This window comes from Cynoglossus semilaevis, chromosome 19, assembly GCF_000523025.1.
Source record: "Cynoglossus semilaevis isolate Cse_v1.0 chromosome 19, Cse_v1.0, whole genome shotgun sequence".
NCBI lineage: Eukaryota > Metazoa > Chordata > Actinopteri > Pleuronectiformes > Cynoglossidae > Cynoglossus > Cynoglossus semilaevis.
In genome coordinates, this window is record NC_024325.1 from 11,998,409 (window position 1) to 12,019,941 (window position 21,533).

At 40.0% G+C, this 21,533-nt stretch overlaps 2 protein-coding genes and 1 non-coding gene across 4 annotated transcripts; 1 reads left to right on the plus strand and 2 right to left on the minus strand.

The window, feature by feature from the left end:
• Positions 1-669: 669 nt before the first annotated feature.
• Positions 670-15,521, minus strand: rabep1 (rabaptin, RAB GTPase binding effector protein 1). Of its 2 annotated transcripts, XM_017041958.2 has the most exons (19): positions 15,326-15,521; positions 13,287-13,415; positions 12,863-13,066; positions 12,117-12,277; positions 11,112-11,231; positions 10,890-11,025; positions 10,377-10,555; positions 9,787-9,897; positions 8,315-8,770; positions 7,806-7,910; positions 7,599-7,715; positions 6,740-6,838; positions 5,641-5,781; positions 4,416-4,605; positions 4,249-4,260; positions 3,785-3,840; positions 3,058-3,156; positions 2,692-2,808; positions 670-2,554 (listed from the first exon to the last, which is right to left on the minus strand). In XM_017041958.2, exons 1-19 carry the CDS (start codon positions 15,369-15,371, stop codon positions 2,453-2,455), a joined length of 2,580 nt encoding a protein of 859 aa, XP_016897447.1. In that variant the 5' UTR covers positions 15,372-15,521; the 3' UTR covers positions 670-2,452. The 2 variants fall into 2 exon arrangements, with proteins under 2 accessions (XP_016897447.1, XP_008331241.1); XM_008333019.3 differs by lacking the exon at positions 4,249-4,260 and having other exon boundaries at positions 15,326-15,520.
• Positions 15,522-16,731: 1,210 nt separating this feature from the next.
• scimp (SLP adaptor and CSK interacting membrane protein) lies at positions 16,732-20,991 on the plus strand. Its single transcript, XM_008333020.3, has 4 exons — positions 16,732-17,157; positions 18,295-18,343; positions 19,766-19,845; positions 20,287-20,991. The coding sequence occupies exons 1-4, from the start codon at positions 17,046-17,048 to the stop codon at positions 20,616-20,618; spliced, it is 573 nt and encodes a 190-aa protein (XP_008331242.1). The 5' UTR covers positions 16,732-17,045; the 3' UTR covers positions 20,619-20,991.
• Positions 20,992-21,295: 304 nt separating this feature from the next.
• Positions 21,296-21,368, minus strand: trnaa-agc (transfer RNA alanine (anticodon AGC)). Its single transcript has one exon. It is a non-coding gene; the product is annotated as a tRNA-Ala (tRNA).
• Between the last annotated feature and the right edge of the window lie 165 nt (positions 21,369-21,533).

The following is a 21,533-nucleotide window of genomic DNA, read 5'->3' on the forward strand; positions in this document are numbered from 1 at the left end:
ACTGTGAGTGAATTTAACATAAATCACTAGAAGACACACAGGAGAGTAAACTAAAGTTCAGAAAGTAAAGAAAGGACAAAACACAGAAGCACAGTTCTCCTCGCTCACACACAAAACTGTTCTTTCACTGCATGAAGTGGGTGTAAATATCTGAGTGTGTGGGGAGGAGAGAGATGATTCCAAATCGGTTCTGTGCGGGTGCATCAGCAGGTTTAGTCAGAGAACTCTGCTGCTCAGTCACAAGGTCATAAAGAGGAGTGGGATGATTGAGTCTTTTCTCATTTTTACCCCACAGCACATTAACCATTTTCCATCAACATGGTAGAGATAAGAATTTGAAGCCCTTGAAATGTTTTATTAATTAATTGGCATCTAGTGGTGAAGATTAGGATCACAGCCATTAAAAGATATGAAAATCTATTGTTTTACAAATTAAATGCAACAGTGAAGTTACCACTGAGGGGCTCTGAGCATGGCACTGTCCACACACACTGCTTATGGGCACACACTGCCCACTGTTCACTTTGGTGATGGGTTAAAAACAGAGGTCACATTTAGGTCACTAATAATTCATAATTCAAGCTAGGCTAATTCTTGGGTCTTTGTGCTAATCACAAAGGGGAGGATGTTGCTGGCCGAAGCTAAAGAGTTGACATGAAAGACAGACAGTTTGATGAAAAGTTGATTTCCTTTAATCCCTGGCAGCAGACATTAGACAATAGAAGACCAAAACGGCTCTAAACTATTAACGCGTTAAATAATTTGTAAAATTAATCATCTCTCAAGCAGACGCGGAATGTCACACACCAATAATTCCACCATCCACCCAACTATCGCCATTCTATTAACAGTCAATGCACATGTAATTTAGACACACACTCATTTCACCCAAGCACTTAAAGCTTCAAATACCAACTCCTCAACAGCCATCATCTGTTTGCAGAGGCTTCAACTTTAGGTCAGACACCAGGCTTGCGTCAGACCAGCCTCACATAGCGCAGTGCAGCAGGTGAGTCTATGTTTGACAAGTTGACTGAGACAGTTGTCCATTGGGTTACTGTTGACTGATTAAAGTTGTTGAGGAAACGGTTTCAGCAAAGTTTTGAAAGCAACTCTTGATGATTCACCATCAAGATGCACATTAATGACTAAAATCCACCAACTCTATGGAGCAAAAATTTTAATTTATATTTTCAAATATTTTTCTATGCAAATAATTCCATCATTTGTATTAGTAAAAATCAAACAGTTGTGAAGCACATACATCTACCTGCTGTTATTTGTCTTTCTGTTCCAGCGATATACAGAAAAAGTTGTCATATTTAGGAATATTGATTATCTTGAATAATCATGATAAATAACAATTAATCAAGCTGAAAAATAATCTATCCACAGCCTAAATATGATTAATCTGATTAAAGGTTTTACATTTTTGTGTTGAGATGTTTTGGTTCAACTGTTATTCCATTCCTTTTCTTAATAAACCTACAACAGATTTGACAAGTGTGAGTGTGAAACCTCTGATACGCTGCAGTGAGATGTTTACTGGCAGTGGAAACGTGGTCTTATCCTGATTTCATGTGACCCCACAGTTTCCTTCATTGTGTGGATTCTGACAGTAAATCAAGAAAAAACCTTTCCAGTATCAGTGTAGTAAGTCAAAGGGAGATAGAAAAAACAAAACAAATTAAAACAACATTTTTCTTCACTGTATTTCTGCAGCTTTAAAAAAAATGACCCACTGTCAGAGGGTGAAACACAGAAGACGATGTTAAAGAAATAGAGGCTACTGCTCACTTTTGGGTTATTTCCATTTGTTCTTTGTTATTTAAGTTATGTGCAAATCTCTTCCATCCTTCATGGGAGTTTGAAATTTCCAGAACAAAGAGGGAAAAGCAACAAAGACAAAAAAACAAAAAAAAAACACCAAACAAGCCAGTGAGATAAAAAGACCGATGAATGATCAACTGCTACATGAACAGGAAATGTAAGTCATTTAATTCTGTTTTTTTATGAACCTGGAGAGTTGCAGATGAAAAGTGCTTCACAGGACAACAAACCTTTTTTTTTTGGAGGTGGAGACTAATGTAGACAAGTCTCATCTACAGTAGAACGAAGACACAGAAAGACCCTCACAGAGAGGTGGCTGTCCACTCCCTCTATCCACAGTCACACATCATTACACTTATTTACATCTTTTGCACGTAGTGTTCTTCGTCTTCATCTTTCAGTTTGTGGTGCGTTCCATGATTTCTAATGTACAGAAAAGGCCTCCAGTCCCTCAGGCCTAGTGTGTCCTCATAGGTCCAGAGTTGGACGCAATGGTTATGGTGAGGAAGAAGCGGAGGAAGAGGAGAAGGAGGAGGAGGAGTAGGAATCAGATCAGTCTGTTACGGGGTCAGCGATGGAGAACGAGGGGAATGAAAGTGAAGGTGGTTCCCCCTCAGTGGTATCATGTCTCTGGAAGCTGGTTGATGTCAGTTAAGTTGGTGTCGTTGAGGATGACTCTGACTCGATCCAAAGATTCCGCCTGTCGTATTCGCTCCATCTGTACCTGAGGGAGACATGGACATTTGCAAAGACTGAAAATTGTAGGATGAATAAGGGACACATAACCAGAAAAGTACAGATTGTTTTTTTTTTTTTAATTTCTTTTCTTAACAGATCAACAATTTATTTTTCTCTCTTTACCTGAAGAGTCTGGGAAAGTTTGACAAAGTCCTTCTGAACCTGCTCACTGACGTCCAGCTCCGTCTGCAACCGCTGAGCTTTGTCTCGTTCATCCAGGACCTGACTCTCTAGTGCACTCTGTAGTTTGATACAGTGCATGAAATGCAAAAAATTAGAATGACTCTAAGAAAACATTCCTAGAAATGTGTTCCATCTTGTACAAGCCTGAAATGATAAAACTCTGGTGAAGAAAAAAAAAAGCTGCTGTGCACAGAGACTTAAACGAGTCAACCTCCCACACTGACCCTTATGTGGATATACAGCTGGCCTTATTAAAGAGAAATGCATTCTGGGTAGAGTTTGTCTTGCCTCAGGTGTCAAACTAACCTTAGCCACGGTGAGCTCTTTAAGCTGACGCTCCAGGCTGATCCTCAGGCCCTGAATGTTCTCCAGTGTTTCTGTCTTCTCTGCTAAACTGCGCTCCAGCTTCAGAGTTGACACACACACACACACACACACACAAGTACGTCAGTACACAAGAGTGAAAATACTAAAGAAAAAAAAATATTATAAAAAAAAGAGGGGTTGGGGAGCGTCGTAGGACAGAGTTCATCTAAAACATTTACATATAAAATGAAGGCTTTAGTTCTGTTTGTTTGTACTGTTTCACTGGAACATTCTGTACTTCTGGTTCTGTGTTTTCATCTAAATTTATTTAAATAAGTTTGAAAAAGAAATAACTTCTCAAATATTGGAATATTCTATTAATACTGATTTTTTTAAAATCAAATTACAAAATCAGACCTTTCCAACACACCACGGCTGGTGAATTAATCTTTTGTTCAGATTTTTTATTTATAAATTAAATCTTTTGTTCAGATTTTTTATTTATAATATATTCTCAGTCAATTTACAATACGACGTAAACAAAGTACATTTGTAAAATTTATCATCATCCACATTTTATCCACATTTCTAACCCTTAAACGTACTGACCTTTGCTCTGCTCTACTCTCTGTCTCTGTTGTAAATGTGTATATTATGACATATTATGACTCTTGACTGGAAGAACTCATATAAAGCCATTGTGATTCACTCAGGTGAAAGTCAGTACCTGCTCCTTCTCGGCTTTTATTCGCTCCAGCTCTGTCTTCAAACTGGAGAAGGAAGCTGTGAGAAGAAGATGAAGAGACGAGGTTAGAGCGTCACCCTCCAACTCCCCCTGCAACAGTGACCAGACACCTTCCAAAGATAATCGATGACTAATGGAACAAAAGTAGCATGGTGGGGTGAAGCCGCTCTGCTCGGTGATGCGTGTGTGTGTGTGTGTGACTGAAGCCAAATCTAGTGGTAAAATTAAGGAAAAACAATGACATAATACAGAAAACACTAAGGTGTGGTGAGTCATTACCCAACTGGACAGTGAACGTTGACTAAATGTTCTAATGCAACAACAAACACAACAGTGGATTATCTGTTAATACACACTCCAGAGGAAGCACCACACATTAGTCTAGAAGCCACTCTTCATCATTAGCACACACACAGAACCAAGGCTAAGCTCAGCATCTCTCATACCTTCCAGGATGTCTGAATGACAGGGGTGAACCAAGAGGGAAGAAAAGCAAAAACAGAGGAGAAAGTAAATAATAAAAAAGAAATCAAGATACAGAAAAATAAACGTAGAATGAATCACCACAGGAGAGACTGGTTAAATACACTCCAGTTTGGTACTGAACTCTGACCTATTTCCTCTTTACAGCCTTCGATCTCCAGCTGCAGCGTGTCCTCCAGGTTCTCCTTCAGACACTGCTCAGCCTGGATCTGCTCCTTCAGGAACAGGATCTCAGCCTTCAGCTTCTCCTCCATGTGATCGGCGGACGTTCGCAACGACACCATGTCATCGCGCAGTCCCAGCACCAGCGTCTGCAGCTCCTGGAGAGGAAGAGAAACACAAGACGAGTCAGGAAGCGTCATGGTCAATCTCCAACCAAGAGATGCCTCTCGTCCGAATGATGAGACAGAAGCTTGTCTCAAAGTATGACTTTGTAGCAGCAGTACTGTGTTCACAAACTAAATACTTAAATACTTTGTTTTTCAGGAATCAATTTTTCCCTAAAAAGAAAAAAAAGTTTGTTTCACAGCCAGTCAGTGTAGAAAATACTTTTCTTAAGACAGTCCTCCCCACATGCTGATTCATACGGTTAAATGTGAGAGGAACCACCAACACATTGAAAATGTTGTCAGTGCTGTACTACACCTCCACCATATCACTGCTACAGCAGCAGAGTGGGAGGAGATGTGTGGGTTGGAGTGCATTTGTTTAAGAGAAATCCCAGAATCTTCCCCTCATCACGCTGCCTTCACTACGCTAATGGCTGGAAGTGAGCTTTTACAGTCACAGAGGCATCGTATCTCAGTTAATTCATGTCGGACCGCTGCACTGCAGGGAGGATTTCTCAGTATACAGTCGCCTGGTGCCAGGTTCACTGTGAGCGGCAGAAGAAATAAATAAATAAATAGAGAATCTCATGGAGAGAAAAATAAATCAATCTATCCATGACTGACCTTGAGATGAAAATGTGAAAAAATTAACAACAGTGTTTTGCAGAATTAAATGTGGTGTGTTTTATTAACAAGGTAAGACTGGAGGTCGTAGAACGTTGCTATAGCAACAGCTAAACTCCTAAGAAAAATAAGAATGTTTATATAATCAGGAGCAGTGCTTGGTCAATTAACAATGCCTGAGGTTATTTAAATGCTTAACTCATCGACTATTGGTAATGCCGGTGTGCGATGGATATGTCCATGCTCATGGACAGTCATGATGTCATATTTACTGGCAGCTATAGTTACAAAAAGTGAATTCTTTGAGGATTGTAAATGGATCAATGTCTTTAGCTGCATCACACAGGACCTTGTTGTACTGATGAGACGGCTGTAGTTTTTAAAAACCTGTTTTCCACGTACTTGAACAGTAGAAGGCATCAGAAAATCCTCCTGCTGCTGCAGCTCTACGTGCAGCCGGTGTTTTCCCTGCAGGCTTTCGTTGTCTCTCTGCAGTCGACCGAGTTCGTCTGCTACCTGTTCCCTCGACTTCACCAGCACCGCCTGGGACACGGGACAGGAAAAAAAGAAAAAAAAAGAACATTTTATCACATGTTGTCTCATTTCTCTTTTTGAGCCTTCCTGTCAAACCACAGCAGCTCCACTATGAGTCCTGGTTCTGTCCACTTCTCTCTGCAGAGCTAATGCATTTTTTCAGTGAATAATGACTCAGTTCATGACAGCATGAAGACTCATGATTCCTCAGACCGTGAAGCAAATGGAATGTCACGTTGGCCCTGCAGACATGTGCATCCGCAAGGACCCTCAGGACACACTGGTGCACACGCTCGAGTCACAGCTGCACAATCACAACGAGATTATTTACTTAATTTTTCCTTACTATTTTCCACTTCTTTTTAATTAACATCACAAAAATGATTAGGTTGAAATAAATGAAACTGGAGTGCCTGGTGCATTCCAGTTTCAAGTTTGTTGTGGATATGTTAACAGTAGTAAATAATACTGTACCAGAAGGGGGCGCTAATGCAACAGTAGGAGGTTCAGGATCAGCTTATTAAAAAACAAACACCTATTCAAGACTTAGACATAAACTAAAAAATATAAGTAATAAATAATAACAACACACCTCCAATTAATTGGTTGTCAAAATTCAAACTGAGCTTGGTTTAAAGGAAGTGACTACTGCACTGATATCACATTCTAAAAGTTGTGATTCACTGACAATCAGTGAGGCCAAGAAACCTCGGATATTTTTTTTCCCCCCATGTGTGAAAACTATTTTTTTTTTTTTAAATCAACGACACCTGTTGTCAGTTGAGAAAGTAGAACACTGTTGGCTGCATATCTGATAACAGAGGGAGTTTGTCCTCAAACCAACAAAACTGACACGGCTTGTCTTCGGCGCTACCAAATTCCCGTCCAACAGTCTGTGACCTCAGAAGGAAGCGGGACTCCAGGCACAGCTGTGCAGTAGAGGCTGTGAGAAGAAAAGGCTGCTCACCATCTGTTCCTGCGTGTTCCTCTTAGCGTCACTGAAGGCCTGTTGTAGTGTGCTGAGCAGCGCTTCGGATTCCTGCACTCTCTGAATGAGGGTGGAAACCTAGAGCCCCAAACATTGACAACAAAAACACATTACTGGGTCCAGGAAAGGCCTCCGGGGCTTTCCAGACACTCACAAACTTTTTCAAGTTCCACATCCTCGACATGTGCATGAAGGTCTGTAATCTTATCTGATACATAGGAGTAAGATGAGTGTCAGAATACAATGGGTAAGAAAAGCCAGCCTTATGATGGAAGGGCAGCATGAAAGAAGTGAATGTAGGACACAACCTGCTTCTGGTTCTAAGAGGGTTCAGCCCAGTGGAACAGGAGCAAAAGGAGATGGTTCAGACTGTTTCTTTTTAATTAAGGTAAAATGAAATACTGTTGAGTCCTAAGAGTGTGCAGCCTCAACATCTGGAGGAACTCTGCAGGCTGACTGTCACTGAAAATATGCACATCAGTTTTTAGTAACTTTATCTTTCTGTCCTTGCATAATAGAATACTTTAGTTTGGTGACTGCTTAGTCTCCCACATCAGGGTCCATAAGAAAAATCAGCAATTTAGAATGTAGCCTCACAAAGGTTGATGACTTTGTTAGTGAGTTTAGATTTTCTATTTAGGTTCTTGCGCTGTTTCCAAGTTTGGACTAAAAACTTTGTGCCAAACATTTTAAGCTCCTTTTATTGACTTTTAACAGTTTGTTGCTTTTGTGCAGTTTAAAAATAAATCTGACTTCTTAATGTTGTTTCAGTCAGTGGGACAAAAACTGAGAAGTAGCTACTTGACAAAAGCATCAATATAATTCACTCTGTCCAGACCTTTGCAGCAGTTTCCTCGTTCCCTGATTTGACCGACTCTTCCAGATTCTGTTTTTCTGTCATCGTCCTCTCCAGGTGATCATTGGCCTGACGCAGCATCACCTGCAGTTTCTTTACCTGGAAGAAAAAACAAGCAAAAACAAGCAAATTAGCAACTCTATTTTCTGCCTGACTGGCCAAAGATAATCTGAGCAGGAAGTCACTGACCTGATCTCGTGTCTCAGCCTCTTGTACCTGAATGGCCTGCAGCTGCTTCTCATAGTTGGAGCACATGTCACAGCGACGGCCCAACTTCCTGCCAGCGTTTTTTACCTGGTCACACACAAAGACAAAGACAAATGGAAGTACCTTTTATACACAGTGACACTCAGTAAGACATCAAAAATGTCATTAGTGGGTATGACATCAGAGGTCTCGCAGCCCACCCGTTGCTGATTTCTTTAGCCCATAATTAGCCGATTAGCCGCCGTGTTGCCAACATCCACCTACAGCTCAGCAACAGCTACAAATGTTGGTCTTTTAACAGAAACAGTTGTAGCTGTAATACGTTGTTAGATATGGTATTTATCCATTTCAAAACATGCAAGCTATTGAAGACCCTGCTGGTCAGCAGGGGCACTGCACCCAGAATAACAACAGACCAACAGAAAAATGGAGATACTATTCCAAAAAAAATCTGGTTTTATTTGGTTTAAACCAGGACATTCTGTGTTCACCTCCTGTTGCAGGAGATTCCACTCGCTGTCGCTGACCAGTCTGTACCCCACAGGAGGTAAGTAGGCTGTGTTGGTTGTGTGCGAGATGCTGGACAGCAGCGACGCCGTCTCCTCCTGCTCTGGCGTCATGGCTTTTATGGCCTTCTCCTGGTCTTTGGTGAGCAGGAAGTGGCTCCCCGTCAGCTTGATGGAGCTGATGGACGACGTTTCGCCAAAACTAGTGTCCGTCACGCCACAGTCCGCCCCCACCAGGGGACCAAAGTCTGACTCGTCTAAGTGGCTGGCCGACTTGGCCTTGTGGTTGTGTCCACCAAGTCCCTGCTGGGAGGACAGCGAGGAGCCGAGGCTGTCTGTGGACTGGACGCGCCGCAGGTTTTCCTTGTAAGGGTCCATGGAACCACCCACGTCCACGTCTAAAGAGTGCAATGAACCGTGGGTACTGTGGTTGGTGTGAGGCTGAGAGACAAAGAGAAAGCATGTTAGTGTTTGCAGCCTTTTTCTTCATTTTTAGTTCTTTTGAGGCCTGGGAACACATTAAATCCATGGTGTTTGCAGCTTTTTTCTTCATTTTTAGTTCTTTTGAGGTAACTTTCTGAACATTTTGGGCTAAACAGATTTTAACTTTCATCTTATATTACCATCTAAAGATACCTAAAGTAATTTTAATCATTGTGTTATTATAGCAAATTTTACTTGGAGTTATTTTTAGTTTTGATATTTTTTTTTACCAGGTTTACTTTCATATATTTCTGTTCCACTTCCCTGACAAAGACACAACTAAGCTCCTTAAAATAAAGGCAGGTTTCATTGTTAGTTAATCCTATTTGAAGAGATATCGAAACACATGGAAGCACAGACGACTGGAACAGGCAGATCCTGCATCACAATCTGTTTATAAAAAAAAGTCTATTATTAAAAGCAGCCTGCTGTAGTTTGTGGCAGACAGTGGACATGTGGGACAAAAGTCTGTGAAACTGGGCGAACTAGAGACAGATGGTTGGAATGTTGGATGTGCCAGAAATCCCTCTGAATCGATCTTTTTGTATTTTCCTGTGATTCGTCCATGTTGTGCCTCGGGAGGAGCAGTAACTCCAACCGGTGGTAAAATATACAAAATAACAACATACTGAATAAAAAAAGAACCTGGTAAACATGAATCAATGCTTAACAAAACATTGTGTCACAATAGACATTGAAATTGAAGGAGAATACATTGTAACCCAAGTGGATTCGTTGCATGAGGAATAGCTATTCCAGGAATAGTTTTAAAGATACTTGAACAGGATTTCACCAGCTTTGGGGACAAAGACAGGAAAGCCAAATACCATAAAGGAGCACTCTCTGGATGCTGTGTGAACAAAAGTGAAGATGCCACGTTGGCTCTTTGAGGATCGATCGAGAACATGACGCCAGACGATAATGGCCTGCTGCCGTCGCGCTCAGACACAGATTAGGTTACATGAAGCTCGTACCTCCTCCACACTCAGTCCCAGGAATGAGTCCTCCAGTGGTTCGGTGTTGTCTCCGCCGTCCTCCTCCTGAAGCTCCTTCACTTGGCTGAGCCTCTCTTTCTCATCCTCCTCCTAAGATGAAGGAGGAAAAACAGTTTATAACCTAACAATTCTTATTTTCCTGACCACAGTATGAGTACAGCTGTAAAATAAAACGCATGACAACACGACGGCCGGGCCACAAATTACAGGTCTACAATGATAATGTTTTGTTTAAAACATTTTTCTGTCACTGTTTTACGTTTGTGGTTTGCAGTGATCTTCTGGTTCTGGGCTCACCACACGAGTGTTCACGAGCATCCTGGAACGTCAGGCTAAACGAATTCAACTGTAGATTTTAGCAGATTTTTTGGTATATTTTGGCTAATTTAATTTGGTTAACTCGGTTAGGACATAAAAGGGGGTTCGGGTGCGTCAACTCGGTTAGGACATAAAAGGGGGTTCGCGGGACAAAAACGTTTGGATACCACTGCCCTAAAAAAACAAACATCTAGGAGACGATGATATCATCAACTGCTGTTATTGTGTACCAGCGCTAACTTATCACAAACCTGGTCTTTCTTCTTCATCTCCTCCACCTGGCGGAGCTGTTCTGATGACAGCACGCTCTCTATCCTCTGCATGTCCCTCATGAGGAGCCGTTGGGACTCAAGGAACTGGTCGTTGGCTCTCTGCCACGTGTGCTTCAGCTGATTGTGCTGCTGTCGCTCCAGCTCCAGTTTGTGACAGACTGAGAAGGAACAGTTGAAACAGAGGGGAGGGAGGGAGGGAAGTTGAGGGTGAGAGTGGGAGAGAAAAAGACCATACACTGGACATCATCCATGAGACTTCTTCAGTCCTTTACTTTTCAAGTCTATACGAGTTGAGTTGCTATGACATATCTTAAGAGTATTCCAAGTGTTTGGCTTCGGACAGATGGGAGTTTGGAGTCTGAATAAACTGCTCTTTCTGCCACGATGCAGAAACATTCAAAGGTCAATCAAACACTGCAGAAAGTGTGTTGCTTCACTTTAAATTTGTACAGTCACATGGATTAAGTCGGGTTTTACAAAACCCATAAGTACCCTCATGTAGCTCTTTCCGTAGTTTCTCTGCGTCCTCCTGCAGGACAGACTTCTGCGTGTTCAACACGGCCACGTACATCTCCAGGTCTGTGCGGCACGACTTCTCTGCCTCCAGTACGTGATTCAGCTCTTTGACCTGCAACAATATGAAGACTTTAGCGTCATTTGGATGTTATTTTAATGTCTATGATTCTAATAATCAAACAGGTGGAAACTCTTGACCTTGGAAGCCTCCAGTTCTTTCACCCTCTCCTCCGCTGTGGTCAGTCTGGCCTTCAGGCCTGTGATCTCCTGCTCCATGGGCATCACCACTGAGCGCAGCTTCTCTGCATCCTCCTGAGCCTTCGAGCAGGTTAGAAAGTCTCACATTCAATTTGTGTGTGTGGCCACAGCTAACATGCACCACTTTAACAGATTTATGCTGCTGTAACAGTTTTCAGTTTTACATTCCAGGTCACAAAATCAAAATGCCAAATGGAAAATCTGAGACCAGAAACACAAAATAATACCAGAGATTAGTTTTGGACTCAGTTTATGGTTTAAACTTATTAGGCCATTATATTTAATTATGACATGGAAAAAAAGTGTTAAACCTGATGTGATGCCTTTGAAGGAGCGTGGAAAAAGACATTGACCAGAAAATTAAATTCAATCAGTGGAGTTGAAGCTCAATCTCACTTCAAATCTCTGTGTAATCGGTTTTCACCACGCTACAACAACTTTTCCAGTTACAACCTTCAAGAATGTTAAAAACCTTTATCACCAGACAGCTGTAAAACTCCACACAGGGGAGGGTTTGTGTCATCAGCTCACTCCTAAATTATTTTCTATAATAAACCAACAACCATGTTGTACAGCTCACTCCTAAATTATTTTTTATAATAAACCAACAACCATGTTGTACATATTTAAAGAGTATCACATTCAGAGGAGTTTGTCCTGAGTCATCAGCTGCCTGAATCTGAGAGGAAAGGATTGGTCAACACTAACAGATCCAGCTGGATGGTTTACTTGGCTCCGTGTGAGCCGTTCTTTGGCATTCATTATTCCCAGTGAAATTTGTGGTTAAAAGCTAAAAACCTTGAAGCATCCATATCAGCAGAAAATATCAACTCCAGCCTTGCAGTAAAATAAACGTCAAACTGTGGAAAAGTTAATTTGCCGAAACAGAGTCCGATTCAGTAGAGAGATTATCTTCCTGCCGCTGCTGCCCCAACAGTTTCTTACCTTCTTCATCTCGTCCTCCAGGTTTTCCTCCTCCTGACCTTCAGTGAGGCGGCGTCTCAGATCACCCACTTCACGTTCCTTCACCTCTCTGTACTGGTTCCACTGGGCTCGCTCCTGCTCCAGGCGCTGGTGGAACTGGACCTCGTACTCACACACAGTTTCTACGGGTCAGAGCAGAAGAGAACTGTTTGAAAATACTGGGGTAAAAAAAAATCAAAAAAAAAAATCATACTGTACACAGTAGATTTAACAAAAACAAACACTGAAACATGTCGGTAATATATGTTTTTATAAGAGTTAGCATAAATTGCTATGATTTTGGCTGTCAACTAATTTTACCTTGGCTTGTTACTCAAATAACTCTTGGCTAGTTCTGGCTAACAGTTCAGCTATTATTGTTAAACATTTTTGGCAATTCTCTGCTTTCTTTTCTTACTTTTGTTTTTTTTAAATTTTTTGAATATTTTTTGCATCATTAAGTAAGTAGCTTACCTGGTCATTGTCTACCTTTCGACCATCTTTGAGCCATTAATGCAATAACTTTAATGACCATCATGTTGGACTGAACCGTTATGTGAATCTTTAAAATCTTCAACATGATGTCTTTGATCAATCACAGCCTGTTCCCTCTTTTTGACTCTCCACATTAACTCATGGTCCTGGTCCACTGCTATCTTAACACTGCAGACCGCTCTGTTAGTCTGCTCTCAATCACTGCAGGGAATTTTCCTTCACGCCACATTTACCTTTCATGATGGCCTGCAGCGACGCCACCTCCTCCTGCCACTGGCTGCGAACCTGGTCGATGGCTTCCTGCTTGGTGTTTTCAGACACAGTGGCCACGGCCTTGATGGTCTCTATCTCAGAGCGGGCCTGAGATAGTTGGGTCTGAATGGAGCCCAGTTCAACCTGGGCATCGTCCAGCGCTGCTGTCTGCCTTTTTAACTCCTCTGGAAACAAGTGAAGACAGAGAGACTTTTCCACATTTACCTGCATCAAATCCCTTAAAATACATCAAGACATTTTCCCTGCTGTAGGGTTAATTTATTCTAAGAATTCCAGTATTAAGGAACTTTATTTGAAGTTCGCTCCTCACTGTGGCCTGTGTTTTATCCCAACTTTCCTATAAATGATTAATCCAGACACAGTCAGTCAGACAATAATCCCTACCTTCCTTCGACAGGTAGAGTTCTTTGAACTTGGCTCGTTTCTGGTTGAACTCGACCTCCAGCTGCTGCTTCAGTCTGACGTACTCATTCTTTTCCTGCTCCAGAGCCGCCATTCGCTGCTGGAGCACCTCTGTATCATGGAGAACAACATATAAATAAGACAATTAATTAATTAATATTTACATACAGTTTATACATAATAAACAAAGCATCCTTCATGGAAAGCAACACTAACCTTTAGCATTTCCTACAACATCTTTTGCTATTTTGAACTTTTGGATATGTTGTCGTTGGGCTTGTCTGTGCAGTAGCAGCTTAAATGTTTAGAATTTAAGCAATAAAAATATGAATGTGTATTAAATTAAAATGCAATATTATTTGAAACAAAAAAATAATAATATAATATCCATTAACAAATATTTTGGCTCTAAAATAATAATTTTGTTAACAGATGTGTTATTTTTCTGCGATGGTGTCATGATTTTATTGTAGCAATACAAACTTTAAATCTCCATATTGCGAATGTGTTAATAACCTCAGCAAAAGCCACGAAGACTGGGTGAAAACCTGTTGCTTAGCAAAAGAATAACACTACAAAATGAAGCCGAAACAGAGCAGATTGTCAAACTGCATCATATTGTTAATAAATAATGCTTCTCAAGGGGGTTTCAAAATTCAGATGGAAAAGATTTAACTTTTTTTCCCTGTTCAAATTTATGTTCCAGAATCCTTTAAACTGGCCTCAAGTCACAAGTTTTTCCTACTGCAGTACAAAATGATGCCTGACTTCCTTTTCTTTCTTTCTGTTACTCAACAGCACTAGTTAAAGCAATGACCTTTCACCTCAGATTCCCAGATGGAAATCTTTAGTAGATTTGTGTGATGCAGTACAGCGTCAGGTGACAGAAGGCAAAGAGACAGTAAAGCAGAAACTTCCAACAAACACTTTGCTCACAGATTTCAATCCTCTTAAGAACTGAAATACTAATGGAATCAAACACTTACCAGTGATAACACAGTGAACCACTCTGGTTTAACCTTCTTATAAGGCTTTAGTTAAGCTTTGGAATGTCTTTTTTTGAAGCATCATTGCAAAAACAAGAACTTTGTTAAAGCTTCAGAAAAATAATTATAAATGTTCAATCAAAACAGGGGAAGAACACACAAAAATATCCAAGTATTTCTTGTGTGGGGCAAATTGGTTCAATCGGTCTAAAAAACTAAGGAAAATGTTCATTTTAAACCTAACACTAAAACACACACAGAGCAGGAATACGTAGCAGCTATTTTAGTATTTTTAAGTGATTCACCAAATACTACGACAATAATTTTGCCCACTTTCCACCAGAGAGACTGAGTACCATCAGTGGTACACATGCCATAGTTTGAAAAAGCACTGATCTACCTCAGTTTGTCACTTTTGTACTAAATATTTGAATCCCTGCAATGTAAGACCTTAAACTACACCTGCCAAATCCAGAAGATGCACAAAACAAACATGGCCCGTGACCCTGAGGTTGAAAGCCAACAGAGGGGGAAATCCTGCAGCAGGATTATGATCCTGCTGCATGAATGGTCCGGCCCCTGAATGAGTGTGTGGGTGTGTGTGTCTCTGCAGGTCTGTCTCTCCCTCTCTCAGACACACACACACACACACTCATTCACACACATGTACACGTCTTGATAAGAGCCATATGACCCGTGTTAAAGGCTGATCCAAACTGAATAGAGGCCAGAGGCGACCTTTACATCACATTACTCAGCTGTTAGCTCGCCTGCTAGTTAGCTCTACTCGTACACAGTAAACAACAAAACTAAGTAGAGTTTACTAACGCAATAATTGTCCAATTTGAACCTTATGAGAGGAATTATCAAAGTGTAGAATAAAGGCTCGCTGTGACTGAGTGACAGCAGCCTGTTGTGACACGTCGCCCAGATGATGCTAACAGGCTAATGTTGTCAGGGATGCAGAGGCCGCGATGCCGCCGGCCGTCAGCCAAAACTCTGCTCCATAAATCCGCACCGAGACGCCATATTTACCGTCATACTGGGACGAAGCAGCGGTTCCCGGGGCCTGCTCGGCCATGGTTACCCGAGAGGGGAGTGGAGGCTGTCAGCGGTGGCAGTGGGATGACAGGCTAGGAGTGTCCAAGAAAACAGGCTAACATCACCAAGTGCTACTGGGCCAAGCTGACGACGAAAAACACCAGGAGATCCGGAGATAACTTTCAAAATAAACACCAACTACGTCTACGTCTACTGCCCTTAAAATAAAAACAAAAATGTATTTTTATATTAAGTGACAAACGCTGACATATTAAGAGTGAATGCGCTCAATACTAAGAAAGTTCCAAGTATTTTTGTTTGACTAAAAAAAGTTGTTTCATATTATTTTGTTTCATGCGAAACAATCCTGGATTTTGGAATTTCGCTCATTCGTTGTGGAGCAACAGCTAGTTTCCGATATAGTTTTATTAATTCTGGTTTGTTCTGTCAAACTCAAAGAAAATCGCTATTTAATTTATTTATTCTTTTAATAAATTCACAGACAGAAAAAAGAACAACGTTGATAAACTTCTGATTTTACGTTTTAATAACTTAATACTTTAAGGATTTAATAATATGATATATGATATAAAGGACATCACAGGGAAATACAGCTTTATGTTACTTTTAACAAATGATCAGAGTGAAAGGAAAATCCAATGTTCTACAGACTCTTTAGCAGGTGCATAGATGAAGTTAATTTGTTTGCCCTTCCGATACACATGCACACACACACACACACACACACACACACACATACAAAAAGACACACAAACATGCACTGAAGCGTTGCAGAAGATGGTTGAGCTTCCTTCACTATTTTGTGAAAATGTGAAACTGTCATGCAAAAGTCAGACTTTCTTTTCAAGTGACAGTGATCAGCCCGGAATTCGTTTTTTAAGTTGCAGTGCATGTTGGGTATCATGAATAGAATGGTTCTTTATTGTCACTGTTGCAGGAACAATGAAAACAGTTTAGTTGCTCGTCTATGGCAGCGGCTCTTGAGAAGCAAGAGATGTGTATTTGTTCTTGTGTTGAAAAAAAAAATGGGAAAATTGGGATTCAAGCTGAGACATTTGGGAAAATATTGCTGGCATTCTATAATAAATAGAGTTGAAATAAGAACCAAATATGTCCACATCCACCTTCCGTTAAAATAAAAAAAATGAATGTGAGTATGTGAAAAATACCCAACACAAATAGCCTACAAATTGAGTTTTTTGACACACACACACACACACATATATATAAGATCTACTCATCACTTCTGAGTTATTATTGAATAGCCTGTTTTCTTGATAACTGGATCAACAGAGTGTAGTGGTAACACTCAGTTGGCAATGTCAGGAAACAGACGCCAAAAGAGGATGTGGAGCAGAGAGATAAAAAAGTATTTCTGCCTTTCTGTAGTCAGAGATGATGATACCATTTTTGTTCAGGACAAATTAAAACCACACCATAGCCTCGGCTAACCTCATTAAAATTCTAAGAAGAGGAATCAGAAGTTGTTTCTTATTCTCAAAATGCAAATGTAATGTTTAAAATAACCTCGGGACTGAGTCAGAGCAGAAAAGGGGGAAGTTGTGAATGGTCTTCTTTCCAATGCTGAGCGAAGAAGCAGCAGCAGAAGTGTGAAGTGTGAAGTTTCTGTGTGAATCGAATATTCTTTTTTTTTTTTTATCGTTATTGTTGTTTTTGTTGAAGAAGAGCTCCCATGGAACTGCAGCGTAAATACCTATGGCTCTTGGTGATCTGTGGAATGATTTTCACCAGCTTCATCATCACACTCATCTTCGTTTTCATCAACAGATGCATCTCCAGATCAGGTATGTGTCTGCGTGTTTATCCGTCAGCAGAAAAAACAAGTTAATACTTCGGAAAATGACATACGTGCCTGTCATTTGGAGGAAAGCAGCGTGGGGTTAAATAATGGACAGCGTGGCTAGTGCTAATTGAAAATGACATAACAATAATGGACAGCGTGGCTAGTGCTAATTATACAAGAGCCTTTCAGTGTTGGACAAGTTTCTGTTAAACAAATTCTTTTTTTTTTTCAAGACATCATGCGTCGTCAGGGCCCAGCCCAAACTGTCCACTGGAATTCAAACTGTTGTATAAAATGTTAAAAAAAATCTTTATTTTACACATTTTACCCAAAACAAAAAGCATATATATATACACACAAATTACAATTAGCTCCTGAGTACAATAGCTCATTGTTAGCCAGAACAAATTTGTGAGAATGAGAGAAGTGGGGTTAAAATGTTGTAAAAGGCAAGTAGTTACTGTTTGTCATCTGTAATGTTATTATAAAATGAAAGTTGAATTGTTTGCAGTGCATTCTTAAACAACTACAGAAGAAAATAGTGAAAGGTCATGTACTTAATGTTGTTAAATACATATCTTCTCACGTTTCTTATTCCGTTACATGATAAAGAAGAAGAGAAACCACCGTGTTTTACTTAGAATGTAAAGCAGAACAGAAACCAATCCTCTTCATTGTGACCACAGACACTGTCATGATCCTCCTAAATGTATTAAATGTGCAGTATTTATTTATAATCTTGACATTCTTAAAAAAAAAAAAAAACGCTATCTTGAAGTAGAGAGTCGTGACTCAGGTTTCCAAATATTATTATTCTAGACGTTGGAGAAAATACCAATGTGTATAACACATGTACAGTGACTTCAGATGTTGACTCAATTGTGCACACGTTATATGATGGTTTGTGTTTTATTTAAGATGATTTACATTTATATATAAATAAATAAAACAAACATAATTTTATCTATTGTTTATAAAATATCAACCCCAGAAAATGTCTGTGGTCTGTTTCAGTCCAAAGACATTAGGATTTTTTAATTTTTCATTATTGAGTTAATGACTTCTTTTTCAGATTTTTTATTTTTTTATTTTCCCTGGTTTTGTTTACAGAGCCTGCTCTCTCTTTGTTTTTCCACAGGCAAACACGGACTCTTGGCGGCTCAGAGGAGATCACACTTCAGCAACCAGTAATACTTGAACAGTACAGATTTAATTAATTCATTTAACATCAGAACTTGTAGTGGTGCGAAACAGCACTAAAATCACACACTATTGCTAAACTGTTCAAGCTAATCGTTGAGTTGATGATTCTTCTAGAACACATTGACAATGTTAGAAATACAGAAAAACAACGTTTAAAGCCATTTGTGTGCTAATCTTTAACTGTAGCTGTCAACGTTAACCATAAAGTGAGTCAAAGCAGACATCCGGTTGAATTGGTATTTACTGTGTGAACCACACGTGGTCTCTAACTGCTCATTATTCACATGTGGACAAGAAGTATGTGGTGTACGTACACATATGGGACATATTTTCAACCCAAGTTCAATCCAACAGAAAAATCTTAATTTAACGAAATTGTCATTAATTGACAAATTCGTAATAAGAGCTACACTTCACTTATGATGGTAAAGAAGTGAAAGATTAAACATTTACAGTCTCCATCAGGACAATAACAGTCACTATGGATGACATGTGTTTGAGAGAGAGACAGAGAGAGAGAGGCAGAGAGAGAGAGAGAGAGAGAGAGCAGCTCCAGAGTTGATTCCTCTTTCTCTCCACTCATTATTCCACAAACGCACGTCTAGACTAACCACAGCCTCTCGGTCTGTCGAAACTGGTTGTAAGAAAGAATGTTCAAATGAGCAGAAGTCAGACTTTCTTTATTCTCACGGGTGAAACCGAAGTACGCGACTCACTGTACTCTTGATGATGACTCCAGATTCATAAGTTCCAGATCCTGGTCCTTGGTTCTGGTTTCTCTGTGGCTGTGGATTTTAGAAACCACACATTAAACATTATTTAACCTTCACTGTTATTTCCATCTCGATCCCTGACCTAAAGTCTAACTCCTTTATTCCTTAATTTGGGAGAAGGTTTTTATCACTGAACACATACGTGTCATTATACTGTCTAGATATATGTAGATCAGTACTTCTCAAACAGTGGGGCGGGCCCCCCTGAGAGGGCGGGGTGAGGTGCCTGGCGTGAGGGTCTTCCAATGGAATATAGCTAAGTGTACCACTGCTGTAATGCTTGAATGATAACAAGCCTCCAGTCACTAGGTGGCAGCATCTCATATAGTGATTTGTACAGATAAAAATATACATGTTATCAGGTTCTCAATAGTATTTTAATTCGTGGGGCTGTGGGTCGGACATGTCTCTTACTATTTTAATTTTTTTTAAAATACATTTTATAAGACTTTTAAATCTTACTTAAACCAAAGAACTTAGCTTTAATTGACAATAAAGTCAACTAAAATGTTATATGTACTGTATATGTGTATATTTATACTGTATATGTATATTTATATGTATGTGTATATATACCTTTTTTAATGTACCGTTAACATGTACAGTAAACATTTCACTTTTTATAACCTGCAGCAGCAACAAATACCAGGAAGGAAACCTGAACCAAGATAGTGTCCCTCAGCTTCCTCCGCGGACACAGTTTCTCAGTGAGGGTAAGTCATGTGATGGAAAATGTCCTTCTTAGTGTATAATCTGCACTGTTACAGAAACAAAATTCATTCATTTTCCCCTGCATTATTATTTTATCAGTGCAGCCCAGACACTGTTTCTGGAGTCCAAATATGGGCCGCTAGATCTGGATGGCATTAGTGGGCTACCGACTAAAATCGCAAATGCGTTGACGATCATTATTAATGATTTACTTGGTTTGTTCATTTAAAATAATAATTGCAAAAACATAATGTTGTCAGTGTGTCCTCTGGAGGTTGTTTGGGTGAGGGAGTGTCTACCAATCAGAATATCTGGTCCCTTAAAAATATTTAACCTGTTAACCTGGATGTTGTCCAAAGCATTATACACACTGTCCATGCAACTTTGTTTTTAAGTCAAACTACAAGTGTGTGAAGATGCTGTTGTGAATTTTGTCATTTCAGAGCTTCAAAACTACGAGAACCTGGCTGAGTCACCTGCAGAGAAGACGAAAGACACACACAATGATTTTGATCAGACCAGTCATGATTATGAGGAGTTCAGTGCTATGAATAACTATGAAGAGCCCAACAACACAGACAATCAGGGCCTGGAGCTATACATGCAGCCTGACTATGTGAAGGTAGACAGCGAGATGTCTGTGGACAACATTTCCACAGAGGACTATGACGACATTGGAGATGAAGATGTGGCAAAGGAGGAGGAGGAGGAGGAGGACTATGATGACATTGGAGATGACGATGTGGAAGAGGAGGACTATGATGATGTATGCTAAGGAACCTAATAGAGAACTGAAAATGAATCCGAGTTCCCCTTTTTTTAATCTTCATCCCAGAGAGGACAGATTCAGATACAGGAGACTTTGCCTTCGTCAAATAAGTTTTTATTTTATTTATGAGGCTTCAAAAAGATTTGCACAAATTTACAGAGAAAGGGTCAAAGCAAATCAAAAAAGCATCAAAATTATAGAGAGAAGATGTATTTGAAGGTTTGAATGTGTTTTTATAAAGATTACTTTTGAGAGTTGTGGATGTTGCAATGAAATAAACATATATTTATACGGTAAATATCCACAGATGTTTAAAGTCAGGAAACCAAGCTTGGCTTATTAGGATTCAACTGAAACCAAAATAAATGATTAAAAAACCCTGACAGAATATCGTTTGGAGGGAAAGTCTGGACTGGAGGTCTCCTGTTCATGCCTGACTTTCCAAGACTTCTGGTCGGCTCAACCCAGAGTTTATTCATACATAAAACCTCAGTTTGGCCACAGCAATTGCAACAGTGGCAAAAGCTAGCAAAAAAACATTTTTTTTTTTTTTTTTGAAAAAGTTGGTTTGTTTTCGGAGGAGACGCTGAGAATAAAAATGACGGAGTTTAGACACTTCGGAGGAGACGTTGAGAATAAAAATGACGGAGTTTAGACACGAATTATAAAAAAATAAAGATCTATGGAGGATGCGGGCATCGATCCCGCTACCTCTCGCATGCTAAGCGAGCGCTCTACCATTTGAGCTAATCCCCCATGATGTTGTGGCAGGGTAATTTTAGAGTATAAATGTGTATTACAACATATGACAACATTCTTGGACTGATTAAAAATGCTTTTTGCATACACTAAAGTTGGGATATTATTATGTGTTTGCCCCGAGACATTTACAGCTTCTCCGGCTTCAGTTGCCTCTGATGC